Source organism: Dermacentor albipictus, chromosome 4 (assembly GCF_038994185.2).
Source record: "Dermacentor albipictus isolate Rhodes 1998 colony chromosome 4, USDA_Dalb.pri_finalv2, whole genome shotgun sequence".
Taxonomy (NCBI): Eukaryota; Metazoa; Arthropoda; class Arachnida; order Ixodida; family Ixodidae; genus Dermacentor; species Dermacentor albipictus.
Window position 1 is genome coordinate 101,137,306 of NC_091824.1, and position 16,732 is coordinate 101,154,037.

Sequence of the window (16,732 nt, forward strand, 5' to 3'; positions counted from 1 at the left end):
GTATACCGCGACCCGAAACATAGTGCCTTTCATGCTAATCTGTTTGCACCATGGCGTATGCTCTTGCGTTACGTTCGCTGGGGGTGCTGATGATGAAGATATTCTGAGTTACGTTGGGGCATATGGAGTCTTCCGTGAGGTCTTGAGGAGCCAGGGCTGCCGCCATTGCCAGGGCTTGCTCAACCTGCACTGGTGTGGATTTGGCCACGTTGAGACCGTCTCGGAGTCTCACGATGATACGAAATGTGTCCCTTGGTAGCTGGGGGAGTCTCGAGGTAGCGATGAGGCGCTGGTATGCGCTGTTCGGTCCAGCAGTGCGATCACCGTCCCTTCGTCTGCCACGTGTACTTGACGAACTTGCTCCTTGGTGTCGACTGGCCTTGCCCTTGCGTGGTTTGCGGTTATATGCCGCGATCCAGCCCGGGTCATTCGCGTCTTCCGGCGATATTGTCTCACTGGTGACGATTTTCATGGCGGTAGTGAGTGACTTGCGGTGTTAGCCCTAGGCCTACCCGCCTTTGCACACCAAGGTTGAAAATTCGAATGCAGAAAATGTTGAGAAAGGGTTCATCCACCGGAATAAATCCGGTATTCACGGAATCCGTGTAACTTGCTGCTTTCGTTGGTACGTAATTCACTTCGATTTGGGGTGAATAACCTTGTGAAATCATTGATGATATCAGGAGCCGACGTTTGCTCGTCTGCACTAGTCGGCGCCCCCCCTACTCTAATGTGAGAAGAAAAAAATTACATTTCTATGGTCGCTTTACCAGATCGTGTACATTACTGCCTCCTTTGTACTTGGCTTAATTTTTGTGTGGGTCAACTGCATCACTCATGATCACTACAGCACTCTGAAGCATATTCAAATTTACTAATGCATAGCTGAATCAGTCAAATCTCGATATAACGAATCACGTGGGACTGCCGAAAATAGTTCCATTATTCCAAAAGGTTGTGAAAGCCCCAATATGAACCATTCCACCTATCAACCCATCAAATCATAAGTTGTCACCGTTTGAGCTCTCCACAAAAACGTCGCTGTTGGCGCTCAGCCCACACGGTTGCGAATAAATAGATTCTGCTGCTACGCACTACCGAAACACCGTAAAATAAGGATGATGCGCGAAAAGCAGATGCTGAGGAAACTACTGACAAAAAGGAAGCTCCATGCTGCCTCCAAAGCACAATGTTTCGTGTTGTTTGTTTGTCATTCACATTCCTTGCCGTGGACACTGCCATTCTCTCACTCGAGGCGGACCACCTGAACTATTCTAAAGTACAAGTGCGTGGAAACGGCACCATCTGGAAAGTGCAAAGTGCGACCGTGTGGCATCCCAGCGAGTACAGAGATTGGTACATTTCTCAGCATGCGTAGCTAGTATGGCCGCAGAAAGAAGTGCCAAAAAAGGAAGATAAGCGCTTCTGTTGCTAGGCGACACTAGCCTGGGCGGAGCATGCGCTTGCAAAAAATGATGCTTTCTGTGTTCTTGTGCACTTTCTGCACCTTGTCATCTGCTAGCTTACTGCGTCGCCTGCTGTGAATAACACACAGAAAGCTAAGAATCCCCTGATTTCTGAATATTAGTTTGTAGTATGAGGCACTGTTAGTATGATGCAGGAACTTAGATCGTTATTCTTAAAACTTTGGTATTCTGAAGTTCATAGCACAGAAATATTTCACACTGAAACCATAAGAATTCAGCAGGGGATTTCTGAAAAGTTTGTTATATTGGTGTTTGTAGTGACGAGGTTTCACTACTTTGATAATGTGAATTATCCTAACAAAAAGAGTGTTTACATGAGCTTCTACAGCACTACCAAGGCTGCACCACTTACAGGAGAAATAATTAAAACAAGGACTTATTGTTATATGTATGCGACTTCTGACTAGTAAAAATTATTTGTTCCACTTGCACCAACACGAACACCAACAAGCCATGAGCAAGCCCTGCAGAACTTTTCTGAGCTGCCAAACCTAGATATTTCTCTGTTTGCAGACTTTTAACGATATCCTTCTCTTTCTGACAGCAACCATGATTCCTTTAGAAATCCTTTCAGCGTTGTGAAATTTGCTTCGATTTCATCAATCTGGCCTCCCGTGGTATACAGTTGACTCTCGTTACAACAACCCCGATAATTTTACAGAAAAACGTCCGTTTTATCCGAAACGCCTGAAGTCCGAAACTTTCGTCGCATAGTCTAAAATTATTGCAAAAAGTGAGTGACGAACGTCTAAAATAAAAAACAAATAAAAAAATTGCAGTTTCACCTGAAAGGTGAAGCATCGATTGCGATAGCAAATTAAGCAAGATAAGCGTGCAACAGCAGCGATCGAATTGACCCCCGTGCTGTCTGTTGCTTCAATGCGAACTAAACATCGAAAGCACAGCGCATACAAAGCTACCGGCACTGGGCACACTTAGTCTACATTGCAGATCGCTTTCGAGATACGGTGGCTGCACTGTAAGCAGCAGCCACTGGAGTAGAACCCCTCCCCATCTCGCGCGCGAAAGACCGCTGCTTTTCTCCCTCGCGCACGCAGTATTGAGCCGCGATTGTCGGATGCAAGTCAGTTGTCAGCTTGTGTCGGCACAGCAAAAGTCAGTTTTATTTGCCCAATTTTGGCAAGAATTGCCACTAATTTAGTACGTTGTAGCCAATCGCCCATTGTAGTGCGGTTCATTAAATGTGAACTTCGTCGCATTAACGAAATCGGTAGGACAAACTAAGGCTGAAATATGGTCTATTATATCCGAAAGGCTGTTGTACGTGGGTCCATTGTAACGAGCATAGATTGCATTACATTAGCACGCTACAGTACCTTCACTACTGTCAACCTACAGCAAGATAGGCGCCATTATTTGTTTTCTTTTTAATTTATGCAGTATGAAGAATTTTCCCTTTTACTGACAAAAGTTCACTGCACGAATGTTAGGCTTTAAATGAATTTGCCCCAGTTTTTCATGAAATTTGAACAGAGAATGACGTCACGCAGACAGAAAAGATAGAGAAAAGAATACAGAGAAAGGCAGGGAGGTTAACCAGAGGTAGTTCCGGTTGGCTACCCTGCACGGGGGGAAGGATTAAGGGGGATAATAAAAGATAAAAAGTGGAAGGGGAGATAGAAAGAAAGAGAGACGAGCACGAACAAAGCATGCATGCTATAGTAAGCACATGAAAAATTTTTTGAAAAAACGACTTAATTCAATTTGAATACTAAGGAGTTGTGCTTATGGTATTCAAAAAGAGAATAGAAAGGGGGGGGGGGGGGGGTGTTAGTAAAATGCCCAGCAAATAAAATGTCTTCGAAAAAAAATTGCAAATGGAGTCAGAAATTCTCAAATATGAATAAAAAGGAGATGCATACAGAAGCAAATATTTTTGAATAGGAACTATTTCTATCAACTGATAGCAAGCTCAGTGGTATGAGGCCCGAACTTTGTCACATTTGACATTCTCTCTCAACAGCTCATAAATCAACCTCAACTGTCCTGACATATATGTCAGGACAGTTGAGGTATAGTCTCAACCCGCGCACGACGCCTCAGTGTTGTTTCACAGCTTTTATGAGTTTTGGTTTGGATGAGGGACACCTGCATCTCGGCGTCAGCCAACACTGTTTTTTGAGCTCAAGCTCCTTCAAAACGGCGGCATCACCCTTCATTTCGCGTTCATTCCTCAATGCGTAGGTCCTTTTCGTTCTTGTTCTCCTCCCGTCACTCGTTCGCCCCACGGACCATTTGAAGCATTTTTTTTGGTCAGTTGCACAGTCCAGGTCCGATTTTTCATACTCCTTCGGGGCCGCGAGAATGTTCGAAAAATCGGCCAGTTGGAAAAATTAATTTAATGTCATTTACTGCCATTAGGGCCTCAAACTGCCAAAGGCACATTTGAACACGCTCTGAAGGCCTATTGGTACACGCATTAGGCATATCGGTGCTCGTACTGTGACAGGAAATACAGGGTGCGCACGTGTATAATTAAGGAATACATAGTGTGTCCCGTGGCAATAGTCCCTACCCACTCTTGTTATGCTTCACTGCAATACTTTTGCGCATGCTTCACCAAGTAACATTTCTGTACAGAGGCAAAGCCGACTTTCGGGAGCCAGCATTATGCAATGCACCGCGCTTTCCAAGCTTCTAAGTCAATCGCGAGGACCACAAAGGCGGAGTCCGTGCCATTGCTGACAGCAGCGAATTCTTTCAATAAAAAAACACGGCACCCAACAGCAAGAAGCTTCATAGCGAAAGTCGAAGCAGCTAGGCCTAGCGTTGCTGGAGTGGTGGCTACGGTTGCCAGCAGAACTGCGTGCTAGAGCGCCAGTTCGAGGCGGCGAGGTAATCAAAATGGCAGCGGTGGTGGCTACGGTTGCCAGCAGAACTGCGTGCTAGAGCGCCGGTTCGAGGCGGCGAGGTAATCAAAATGGCAGCGGTGGTGGCTTTCATTAATGCCGTTTCAGACCTGCGGTCACGGCAAAATGTCCGGAAAATCGAACGGCGAAGAGTTCTTGCGTCCGAAATTTCAGACGTTCTGATACATTGACCTATGGGGTACGACGTGGTGGTGCCACGAAGCCGTCCAAATTGTCGGGAATCCGAAAAGTCGGTCGTTGACCTGGCAACTCCTCCGGCCGACGACAGGGCGTCAAAGACGATTCATTGCAATTCCTGTCTGTTACTCGAGCCAGCATTACCACGACTTTCGACCCTTTCAATAAAATTACGGCTAATTTTCCCTAATGAGGCACAAATTCCCTGAGTTATCCCTGAGTTTTTCCAGACTACTCAAAATCCCTGAGAATTCCCAGTTTTCCTGGTTGGTAGACACCCTGCACACATGTCCCCTCTGGAGGCACTACACTACAATGCCACACCTTTGTTTTCTCAAGTAAGATAGTAGTACAGTAAAGCCTAGTTAATTCGGATTACACGAAACCAAAAAAATACATCCAAAATTAATTGAATGCTGAATTATCAAGCGTGTCAAATAATAACAAAATGCTTAGGGCTTGAACAAACTTTTATACACTGAATGAATTGGCAAATCCCGTTTCTGATTAGCACTTATAGCAGCGAAGGCCTTGCCTCACGACTTCCTTTACAGCGCAGCCGCGGCGCAAGACTTCATCCAAGACGATGCATTTCACTACAGCGCACACATTTCAATCATTTTTACACAAGTGAGTTGGTTGCCAACAGATTGTTCCGCAATGTTGCCGGTGCCCTTTATCCTCGATAGCTTCCGCTGCATTTGTGACATTGCAAGTGCAGCCATCACACCGAGTCAAAACAAAATTAGTTTGCTGCAACCGCCGCGGACGAAACCACGGTCGCCACTGACACGATCATGGAGAGTGATCATGTAGCTCTGAAGGCACGTGGCCAGCGCGCTCGCAAAGTGCATCATCAATAGAACTTCCAACGCATAGAATCAAGTGCATTTTTCCTCCAAGACTAATGAATTAGTGATGTTTTGCTTTACTAAATACCAATAAGGTTCCCAGCTTAATAGCGGACCTGTGTTTAGTGGTAACCTTTCATTTATTGCATAAAGAGTTTTGCTTTTAACTCATTTTCCAAAATACAGAAGGTCTGCCCTACCTTTATGGCAGGTGGTTATCGTAAGGCCAATCTGTGTGACAGACGAAATGACTGTGCATCACAACTTGATCACCACTCTCTGTGCATAGCCAGCACTGACGGTAAAGAGCAGGCAGGTGTCAGGCGTGATTTGCCACCTATCCACGGTTCTGAAATCTGGAGGGTCAGGGCAAGCTCACATGATGCTCATTCCCCCCCCACAACACACTTCTCTTGTTCTTCCACCATGTACTTGCCATGACACTTTCACATCTGTCGCATAAATCCAAGCTAGTCTCGTAATGTACCCGAAGCTACAAGACACCAACGTGCATCTACAAACGGCATTGGGAACGAGGCTGCCGTACGGTGTGTCACAAAGATAGCGGCTGTGGACAATTTCTATACCCTCGCTTTTATTTGCGAGGCAGTTTGTTGCTTCCTGATTGTTGCGCAGCTTCTGTGAATACATCTGCATAAGTTCGGCACCAAACCATAACTTTAGTCGCAGACACACAATGAAACAGTGCCGATTAGGCCTAATGGACTAGGCAGTGTTCGTTGCAACTTCGCTGCTGGCAAATGTGGTAACGGGTCGTAAGTCGCCACAGAATGCTTGCAGCTAATATGTTCGTACGGGGGACTCATAAGTGATCAATTCCGAGATCATGCATGCAGGTTAAGGGGGGACGCGGGGATTAGATTGCGAAAATAAAGAAAAGATCGATTTTTGGCAACAACGCGTTACGGTATCTGCAATGCCTAATCTACATTGTATCAAAATGGTTTGGATGAAAACGCACTAAAATTGCCCGAAAATAAATAATTTATCAGTGCGTAGGGCAAGAAAACAGCTTTAAATCACGTAAAATCACCGCAGTTCGCGAAGCCCTAACTTGCCTTTCCCGCCACGAATGCCGCCATCTTGGTATCATTTGAAAGCTCGAAGTTTCGCCATTCCGCTTCTGAATTCTTTGGTCGCCGCCATCTTGTAACAAACACACAAATACAAAAGAAGCGCGGGTCTGCTAGAGGCGGTCACACGGAGAACCCGACTGAACACATGGATACCGTGCCGCGTTATCTTGCACCGTGCGATTCCAGCAGCAAAGCCGACAATCGCCCTGTGACATCGACGCTGATAACCAAGCCACCGGAAGACGTGGCAACGGAGGCTCTCCCACCTGTGCGTATGGCCGCACGAGTCAGCAACCGAGATCGCGTTGTTGGAGGCGACGCGGGTCGAAGGTCACCATCGCTGGCAGAGACAGTGTACGTTTCCGATGCATAGTGCGACAGGGACATGCAGCCTGCTAGTGAGCCCCAACCGTCGATGAGCTACATGCTGTACGGTGACTCAAGGCTCACCAGACGAATCGTCGCACGATTCAGACGCGCCTCGAGCTGCGTTTTGTGTCAGCGGTGACTGCAGAAGCGCAGGCATGCAGCATTTGCGACTCCCTTCGCGCAGTGTCCACAACTAACAGAAGTTCAGTTTGGTGGACCAGCAAGGCCAAGAACAAATTTCGGCCCCTTGTGATTGTGAGTTCATTATTGTGCTTGTTTCCGTGATAAACTCTTTGATTGCTAGAACACTGTGCCCAAGATGCCAACAGCGTTCTGTGGGTGTACACTGCGATACCAGGCTCGATCTGGCAGTGAAAATGGTGGTCATGCACTACTCCAGACGGCTCAAGAAAAGGATAAAGAACGCCTGAAGAAGGCATCCAAAGCCCACCAAACAAAGAGGCAAAGGTGTAAGAAGATGCCTAACAGCAATTACTCAAAACATTACAGCCCTGGTGCTTTTTAATAAATTTGCAGCGCTTTTAAAACTTTGCAGCCAGTTTTCTTAATTGGTTTTCTTTTTTTTTTGTCAACCACCTCGCTCATGGAAAGCGCAGCACTACAATGGCTGGACCGATTTTGGTCCAGTTTGTTTTGCTGTGATCCATAAGCTGTGCTGTACTTAAAGACAGTTTTGAAATGTTTCTTTATCTTTCCATTATTTAATTATTTCACAATAACTACAAGGTTCCATGCAGAGAAGCACAGTCATGTGCATGTTATATTGAGCAAAACATTATTAGCACATAAAAAAAAAAAAGTCAAACACTGTCTTGGTGCAGATTAGACATTTGGGCAAACATGCTGTAGCGGCGCGGCGATGGAGCTGCGCACCACCCCCGCAGCCATAAACAACTCCGCGGGGCGTCCCGCGGGCCTCCCGTAAGCGGACCTTCGCGAGTGTTGGACACCAGGCACACGGACACATGATCCGACTCACTGTGCCGAACGTCGTGCGCGAGCTCCCTTTTCTTGTTACTGTGTTTACTGCCTTCCTTTCGCATTAGGTCCGTGCACCGCACTTCTCTATGCTCCTTTTCCCTCTTTTCTCCTCTCGCTCTCTAAAGCCCTCGCACTTCCGGCGCGCTGCGCGCGCCCGCTCAATTCTCTCTTTTGACAGAATAAACTAGACCTTGTTACCGAAAAGACGTGTGTCCGTCTCGTTTACCACGGCTCAACAAAGTGGTGACCCGTAGTTTTCTTCGCGGCACTGCCGAAGTTATTGTGGAGCCATGCACAGCAACGAGATGCAACCAGACACTGAACTTACGTGCACGACCGAGCAACAAGACGTCTCTGCAGTTTCCATCCGACTCCCACCATACTGGGACCGCAACCCTGCAGTTTGGTTTCTTCAAGCGGAATCGCAATTTATTCTCTCTGGCGTTCGCACGGAACAACGCAAGTACCACCTAGTTGTTTCGGCACTGTCGCCTACTGCTGCAGAAGAAGTTGCCGACCTGCTTTCTGGACCGCCTCCCGCCACTCCATACAGCGATCTTAAGGCTGCCCTTCTCGAGCGCACAACAACATCGCAGCGAGCCCGCATGCAACAGTTGCTTTCCGCAGAGGACTTGGGAGACCGTCGGCCAAGCCAGCTCCTTCGCCGTATGCGACAGCTCATGAGCGACAACACAACAGTAAGCGATGACCGCCTCCTGCGGGAACTGTTCATGCAGCGCCTTCCAGTAAACGTTCAGATGGTACTCGCTACAGCCACGGTGATGGACCTCAACAGCCTTGCCAGCTTGGCGGACAAAGTCATGGAGGTGGTGACGCCAGCGGTGTGCAACGTAACATCATCAAGCCCCACTGCGAGTTCAGCCCCGCAAACATCATCCTCCACCGATTCTCCCATCGACGTGCTCTGCAATCGCCTTGATCAATTAGTTTGTGCTGCGGAGCGTCATCGCACTTCACCCCGTCACGGAAGGTACCGCAGCTCGAGTAGATCACGGCGTCCAAGAGAAGAACGCTCCCGGTCTCAAACGCCACCACGGGTATGCTTTTATCACCGCCGCTTCGGGCAGGAGGCGCGCCACTGCCTCCGTCCTTGTGCATGGCAGGGAAACCAGCCGGCCGACCTTTAATGGCGACAACCGGTCAGGGCCAAAGCAAAAGTCGCCTATTTCATGTCATGGACAGAACCACAGGCCAGCAATACCTGGTGGACACCGGGGCGGAGGTCAGCATTATTCCCGCGCAACGTTCCGACCGAACTACACCGCCGACCTCCTATCTTCAAGCTGTCAACGGTAGCAGGATACCTGTTTACAAGTCGCGGTCCCTCACCCTGAATCTTGGCCTGCGCCGCGTGTTCCGTTGGGTTTTCCTCGTCGCTGACGTTCGCCGTGCTCTTATTGGCGCTGATTTCCTGGACCACCATGGACTGCTGGTCGATGTGAAACGCCAACGCCTGCTGGACACTGCTACGTTGCTCTCTGTTCATGGCGTCGTTTCTTGTGACTCGCCTATAGTCGCCCCAACCACAACAATTGCTGGTGATCCTTTTGCTTGCCTCCTTCAACAGTTCCCCAACCTCACGCGACCACCAGACTGGACAAAGCCCGTACAACATGATGTACGTCATCACATCATAACAACTGGTCCGCCTGTATTTGCTCGCCCACGACGACTCGCCCCGGACAAACTCAAAATTGCCAAAGCAGAGTTCGAACACATGTTAGAACTTGGAATCGTACGACCATCGTCCAGCAGCTGGGCGTCCCCGCTCCATTTGGTCCCCAAGAAATCAGGTGACTGGAGGCCGTGTGGGGACTACCGATCCCTGAACGCAAAAACCATTCCGGATCGGTACCCACTGCCTAACATCCAAGATTTCACGTCGGCACTGGATGGCACTACAGTGTTTTCCAAAATTGACCTGGTGCGAGCCTTTCACCAAATTCCTGTCGCGCAAGAAGACATTCCAAAAACAGCAATTACTACCCCATTTGGCCTCTTCGAATTTTTGAGAATGCCTTTTGGTCTCCGAAATGCCGCACAAACATCACAGCGGTTCATCGACACAGTCACACGTGGTCTGCCGTTCGTTTTCGCCTACGTTGACGACTTGCTTGTGGCAAGCTCATCCCACGAAGAGCACCTCCAACATCTCCATCAGCTCTTTGAGCGCCTATCAGCAAATGGTATCGTCGTCAACACTGCCAAGAGCGAGTTCGGAGTACCATCACTTGATTTTCTCGGCCATCGCTTGGATAACAACGGCATCCGCCCTCTTCCCCACAAAGTGCAAGCCATCATGGAGTTCCCCAAGCCAGCTTCAATCACTAAGCTGCGCCAGTTTCTAGGCCTGGTAAACTTTTACCGCCGATTCATTAGAAACTGTGCTATGCTGCTGGAACCCCTCGAGCGTTTGCTCTGCGGCAAACAATCGTCAACCGCACTGCCCTGGGACAGCACAACAGATGAAGCTTTCAATTCTATCAAGCACGCTTTGGCCGATGCCACACTTCTAGCTCATCCCAACCCCAACTATCCATTGTCGCTCATGACGGATGCCTCCAGCTCTGCGGTCGGAGCGGTACTGCAACAAAAAGTAAACGGTGGGTGGCAGCCCCTTGCCTTTTTCTCAAAACGCATGACCCCCGCACAAACACGCTACAGTGTTTTCGGCCGTGAGTTGCTCGCCATGTTTCTCGCCGTGAGGCATTTCCGACACCTACTTGAAGGCCGCTCTTTCACAATCTTCACTGACCACAAGCCTCTCACCTACTCAATCGGCCGCTCTGAATCATTATACACTCCACGTGAGGTGCGCCAGCTCGCTTTCATCTCAGAGTTTTCAACTGACATACGCCACGTCAGCGGCGTTGACAACTCACCAGCTGACGCCCTCAGTCGCGTGGATGCTATCACGCGCAGTCGCTCCAAGAGCTCTATCTCAACATCATTTCCTTTCAACCTCCGAGAATTGGCTACAGAACAAGCTAGTGATTCTGAGCTCCGTCACCTACGTGACGCGTCAACATCTCTTCAGCTTGAATTAGTTACCTTTGAAGATGTGCCAATTGTTTGCGACACCTCCACGGGCACACCTCGGCCTTACCTAACCACCTCATTCCGCAAGCAAATATTTGACTCATATCACACTCTTGCACACCCAGGCATTCGCGCATCTCAAAAGCTTATCTCATCACGCTTCGTCTGGCCGGGCATGAACGCAAATATCAGAGACTGGGTCCGCTCGTGCGCACCTTGTCAGCGCGCGAAAGTTCAGCGGTACCCTGTCCCCCCCACAAAGCCTTTCTTGCAACCCGACGAACGTTTCTCCGTTGTGCACGTCGACATTGTCGGCCCGCTACCCCCATGCCAAGGCTATCGCTATCTTCTGACATGTGTCGACCGCTTCACCCGCTGGCCCGAAGCGACACCTATCCCCGACATGTCTGCAGCTACTGTCGCCGCAGCTTTTGTTTCCATTTGGGTATCCCGATTTGGCTGTCCAACGAAAGTTGTCACTGATCGAGGCCGGCAATTCGAATCGTCCCTTTTCACGGAGCTACTTCAACTTCTCGGAACAGCACGCTTGCGAACTGCCTCCTACCACCCTCAAACAAATGGCCTCGTCGAGAGATTTCATCGCCATCTCAAGGCAGCACTCACAGCGCACGGCTGCCCCAACAAGTGGGTTGACAGACTTCCGCTCACGCTTCTCGGAATTCGATCTGCCTTCAAAGAGGACCTCTCCTGCGCTACTGCGGAGCTTGTTTACGGCACCTCGCTTCGCCTGCCAGCCGACTTCTTCGAAGAAAACACCCTCACTTCCTCTCTAACAGCAAGCGAGTACGTCGACCAGCTTCGCGATGTGTTCCGAAACCTCCGTCCGCAGCCTACGCGTTTTAACAAACCCCGTGCAGTGTACATCACTTCGGACTTGCAGACAGCCACACATGTTTTTGTGCGTTACGGCCCTGTGCGCGGCTCGCTGCAGCCCCACTACCTCGGGCCATTCCCCGTTTTAGAACGTTTTCCTTCTAACTTCGTCGTCGACGTAAATGGGACACGAGATACAATCGCGCTTGAGCGACTCAAGCCAGCATTCAGCGAGGCACCCGCGCTTAATTATCTCGCCTCCCCGGAACACGCGGACTCCTCCTTGCAAGTGCGCGGTTCGTCACCTCTTCGTCGCGTTCACTGGGCTGCCACTTGTGCATTGTGAGCATCGTTCGTCGCTTCAGCTTCCTCTCTAAGGGGGGAGCAATCTGTAGCGGCGCGGCGATGGAGCTGCGCACCACCCCCGCAGCCATAAACAACTCCGCGGGGCGTCCCGCGGGCCTCCCGTAAGCGGACCTTCGCGAGTGTTGGACGCCAGGCACACGGACACATGATCCGACTCACTGTGCCGAACGTCGTGCGCGAGCTCCCTTTTCTTGTTACTGTGTTTACTGCCTTCCTTTCGCATTAGGTCCGTGCACCGCACTTCTCTATGCTCCTTTTCCCTCTTTTCTCCTCTCGCTCTCTAAAGCCCTCGCACTTCCGGCGCGCTGCGCGCGCCCGCTCAATTCTCTCTTTTGACAGAATAAACTAGACCTTGTTACCGAAAAGACGTGTGTCCGTCTCGTTTACCACGGCTCAACAATGCAAAGTATTTCCAGCTCCCTATCGTGTTTCGTTACTGTGCCAGGCTTTCCACAAGCAAGGAACTTATAAATTCTTATAAAACAAAAGCTAATGAAGATATCTTTATGAACTTTTAGATTTGTTTCTTTATTGCAATGTGCAGTGCGTGTGCCAAATTTCAGCCCTTTCTGTCAAGAAACAAGAAAGTTAGTTCTGATCCCCTCTTCCTCCCTTAATACGTACCCCCGCTTAATGTGCAATTGCGGTTTAAACATAGCCACGAAGATTCCCCCCCCCCCCGCCAATCACCATTGAACCCCATGTATTGGCTGACCTTTTAAGCCGTAGTCGCTCAGTGCCCACCAAACGGTTAGTGCGTACTATTTTCTTACTTGTTCTACATGCACAGACACAAAATCGACAAAACCTCATGAGTGCAGACATTCGTTTGCCCCGCATGACAGCCACTAGAGATAGTGACATTTAAACATGGCCACCATGAAGCAGTTCCTACTCATACAGCTGTTACCGACTGCACCACATAAAAGCATGGCCTTCGAGATTCGCTTCCGGTAACGGGAAGAAGCTGCCGGTAGGGGGTGCGAATTTGCTGTCGCCGTCGAACCAAATCCAATCCAATTCAAGTAGCAACCGTGCAGAAGCATTTTTTAAAATGCATAAACATTTCTATGCTTACCCAACAAGAAAAATCTCTCCATCGGTCTGTCCCATAAGTCGACTGCTTTGAAGACAAAGCCCACGGCAGCGAACGATTGTACCATTATGCTGCTTGTCATTTCAACGCAAACAAGGTGGCGAGAACACAGCGCTCACAAAGCTCTCGGCACAAGCCGCACCCTGCCCCTTTCGCAGGTCGCTTTCAAGATGTGAGCCCGCGCGTCTCTCTTCAGCGACCACGGCGGAAACACAGCACACGGAGCTATTAGCAGTCAGCACACTCTGTCCGCATCGTACATCGATTCCAAGATACGGTCTACTTGGCCGTATATGCAGGCGCCGCCAGTGTAGGTTTGATCACGGTTCATAATGGTTCAACGGGGATGGGTAAGGCGCTAATGAACGATAACGGCTTATACTGATCGAAATGTCACCAGCGTACTGGGCATCACCAGCTGCAGTAGCTTGCGTTATTAATGCACCTTGTGCCACCATGCACACCAGTTTGTGTCGCTGCAGCGCTCTCATTTGTTTGTACTGGCCGGACCAAATTTCCTAACACTGATAATGACACTAGGCTGCGTGGAGATCAGCAAGGGGCACAACGCTTACACATACTTAGCCATCTCCCAAAGAAGTTCTGGCATGAATTTTTTTTCTTCGTTCCACCAGTGTGCTTGCAGTCGTGGTGTTCAATGGTCTTTCCTGCAGCATGTCGTGTTTATGTTATCGAGAAATCGACGTTGTTACATCCACAGAGTTCTTGGATAGTGACACTGTTTCCGCCATCGCACCTCGCCCATCTTCAAGCAAAGTGATGACGACGTGGAAGTGGACGACAGCCCTTCATTATCTGACGGGGCGTGTTCTTTTGAGCGTCATGCGAGGTTTCGCAGAGAAGCGGGGCCTCGTGGACAAACTCGTTCGCGGCCTTACCGAGTTTGAAGATGTCATGGCAAGGCCACCATGGCGGCAAGTGAAGATCGCCGATTTTTTGCTGCCTGACCACAAATAAAGCCTGTCTGAGTGTGTGTATTTGAGAGCATCGTGACGTAGTTCTTTTCCAGCCAGTAAGCGGCTTCTAAACTGGCATTGGCACTTAGTGCGTACCTAAACGTCGTTCTCGGCCGACTACGTGTTAACAAGGTCTGACTGTACCCTGAAGTTGACTTATTGTTGCAACCAATATATTGTTATATGGGGGTATTGTTATAAGTGGACTGCAGCGTGCAGTCGAACCCACTTATAACAGTACTCAAGTGCCACGAAAATTCCACTGTTAAACCAATAACTGTTACAACTGGGTTGCATGAGAAATTTTAAAAATCAAAACGGAGTATGGCCTAGCTGTTCTGAGAAAACTACTGCATTTATTTGCATAATGATCACACTCACGTAATGATCGCACCCTCAACTTGTCACAGCGATATGTCGTGTGCCAAGTCTAGCTAATGATAATTGTGCTTGGCATCTGTCGAATGCTGTCAAATGCTATGCAAACAACTCTAAGACCATACCAAGCGGTCTGCACACACCGAGCATCTTTAAGCAGATGCCCCATTTCATTCCTTTCATCACTTTCTGCACTTCCATGAAAAAAAGCTACAATCAAACTTGCCTTGGCTTTATTATTTGTAGGCTTTATAACGGTTGTGGTCAACAACAACAACAAAAAAGGTGCCTTTCGATTATTCTCGTCTACACTCGTGGGCACGTAACAAATCGTGAACGGCAACGATAGTAGCCACGTTTACACTGATACGTTAGAAGTGTACCCTATTCATATGCTGACGCTTGCAACACAGCTAAGGTATTCGCCCACCCTTAGTGTAAACGTGCCGCGGGCCCGCCCGGGCCCGCCGCGGATGCAGCAGCAGCGGATGCCAGATTCTGCCAACACCAAACGCCAGAAGAACAAGGAGCGAATGCGCATGCGAGGCAGAATGGAAACGCCAACAGCGACTGATTAGATCGCCGGGTATCAAAGGCAGGGAAGCAGAACGAAAGCGGCAGCAGCTACAGGCGATATTGCTGAACACCAAAGCGAGTGAATCGGACCGCAGACGGCAGCAGCGACTGGCCATTTCACTGAACAGCAAAGCCAGAAAAGCGGAGCGCAGACGGCAGCAGCGTCTGGCTTTCGCCAAGCACACTTCAGAATTTCCAGTGTCTTCGGTAATTTTCGTATGAACACCGACGCGGGTCGGAAACTGTTTCGTAACAACCGTTCTTTAGCATGTTGCAAAGTAATGGGGCTCGGCCGGGACCAAAGAAAAATTCGTATCATCCAGATTCCACTGTAATGACATTTTTACGGCTCCCTGTCTTATCGGTTATCAAATGTGTCAACAAGGGCAGTGAGGTTGGCTGCGTGTGCACAAAGACGGAGTAATGGAATAAAACCCTCCACAAATGAAGTAAATTTATACAAACTTACTCCACAAATGGAGTAAAAACCCCGTAATGAGTCTTCAACAGGTATTCACTGTGGAACCTCCACGTACCTGTCGGGACTCGGGACTGGAGATGGCGCCAAGCCTAGGCCGGTGCAGTTGAAAGGGGCTCTCAGCCTCCAGGTGCAGGGTGCCCTCTAGGCGGCCCCACATGGCCCGCTGCATGTGCCAAGGGTGGTACAGGGAGCCCAGCACCACGCTCTCCAGGTAGACGGGTTCAATAAAGAGCGAGAGGAGCGAACCCTGCAGGCCCAGCACGTTCCAGCGGGCCAGCTTGTCAGAGCACGACATGGTCAGCAGCCGCTGCTGCCCGTGCAGCACTCCATCCCATGTCTGCAGCACAGGGCCCAGCCTGCACGGCGGGCGAACAAACGGGCACATAACGTGGAGCGAACCGATGAACTCGGTTCTACAGAAACAAGCGAGGTGAAGGAGGGTTTGCCAAAAGGTCAGCTGGCATCCAAAACATAGCAGCTTGAAGGTACATGGCAAACTCGTAGAGCTTCCTCAGAAAGAAAGCCTTGCAAGTGATGAAAAACTTTCTTTTAATATGAATCTATCTCCAGCTTCCAAGTTTTTGCAGAATTCAGTTCCTCCATGTATCCACACTTCAAGTTGTTGGTAATTTGCCTTTGTGCCATGAACTGCTAGTGTCGTGAAGCCACAGTCTCTTTCAGCATGTGAATAACTTTCCGGGATACTTCCTCACGATGCACCGTTTGGCATGACATCTTGGCATGTTGACATCAGGGGCTTAAAGAGACTAACAACTGGATAGAATATGTTGTGAGACGATGAAAATGAAATGACCATAATTTGTGGTGACAGAATCCAGCAAGCTATTAGTGATTTAAGTATGAATTATAATTTTAAATTGGCAAAGAAAGTTTCAAAAACCAGTAAGTGGTTTTGAGGCCAGGCGGTGAAATCTTGGTGCTTCGGAAGTAGTCAATGAGATTGCTGTACGTAAGTTGCCGGTAAGTACAACATAATTACTTAAAACTGCAGTTGCTGTATTATTGGACACTTGCGCTTTATTCTATGCTTTGGAAATAAAAAGCGCACGCATGCCTACAGCAATGCTCA

At 49.1% G+C, this 16,732-nt stretch overlaps 2 protein-coding genes across 3 annotated transcripts in view; one reads left to right on the plus strand and one right to left on the minus strand.

The window, feature by feature from the left end:
- Window positions 1-16,732, minus strand: part of Adar (Adenosine deaminase acting on RNA) — a 44,642-nt gene that overhangs the window by 16,582 nt on the left and 11,328 nt on the right. For both annotated transcript variants that reach the window (XM_065435442.2, XM_065435441.2), the window contains exon 4: window positions 15,698-15,998. In XM_065435442.2, the coding sequence (XP_065291514.1) occupies window positions 15,698-15,998 (301 nt within the window). The remainder of the gene's footprint in view (window positions 1-15,697; window positions 15,999-16,732) is intronic.
- On the plus strand, window positions 8,165-9,877 carry LOC135904580 (uncharacterized). The gene has a single exon (XM_065435430.2). It carries the CDS (start codon window positions 8,165-8,167, stop codon window positions 9,020-9,022), a length of 858 nt encoding a protein of 285 aa, XP_065291502.1. The 3' UTR covers window positions 9,023-9,877.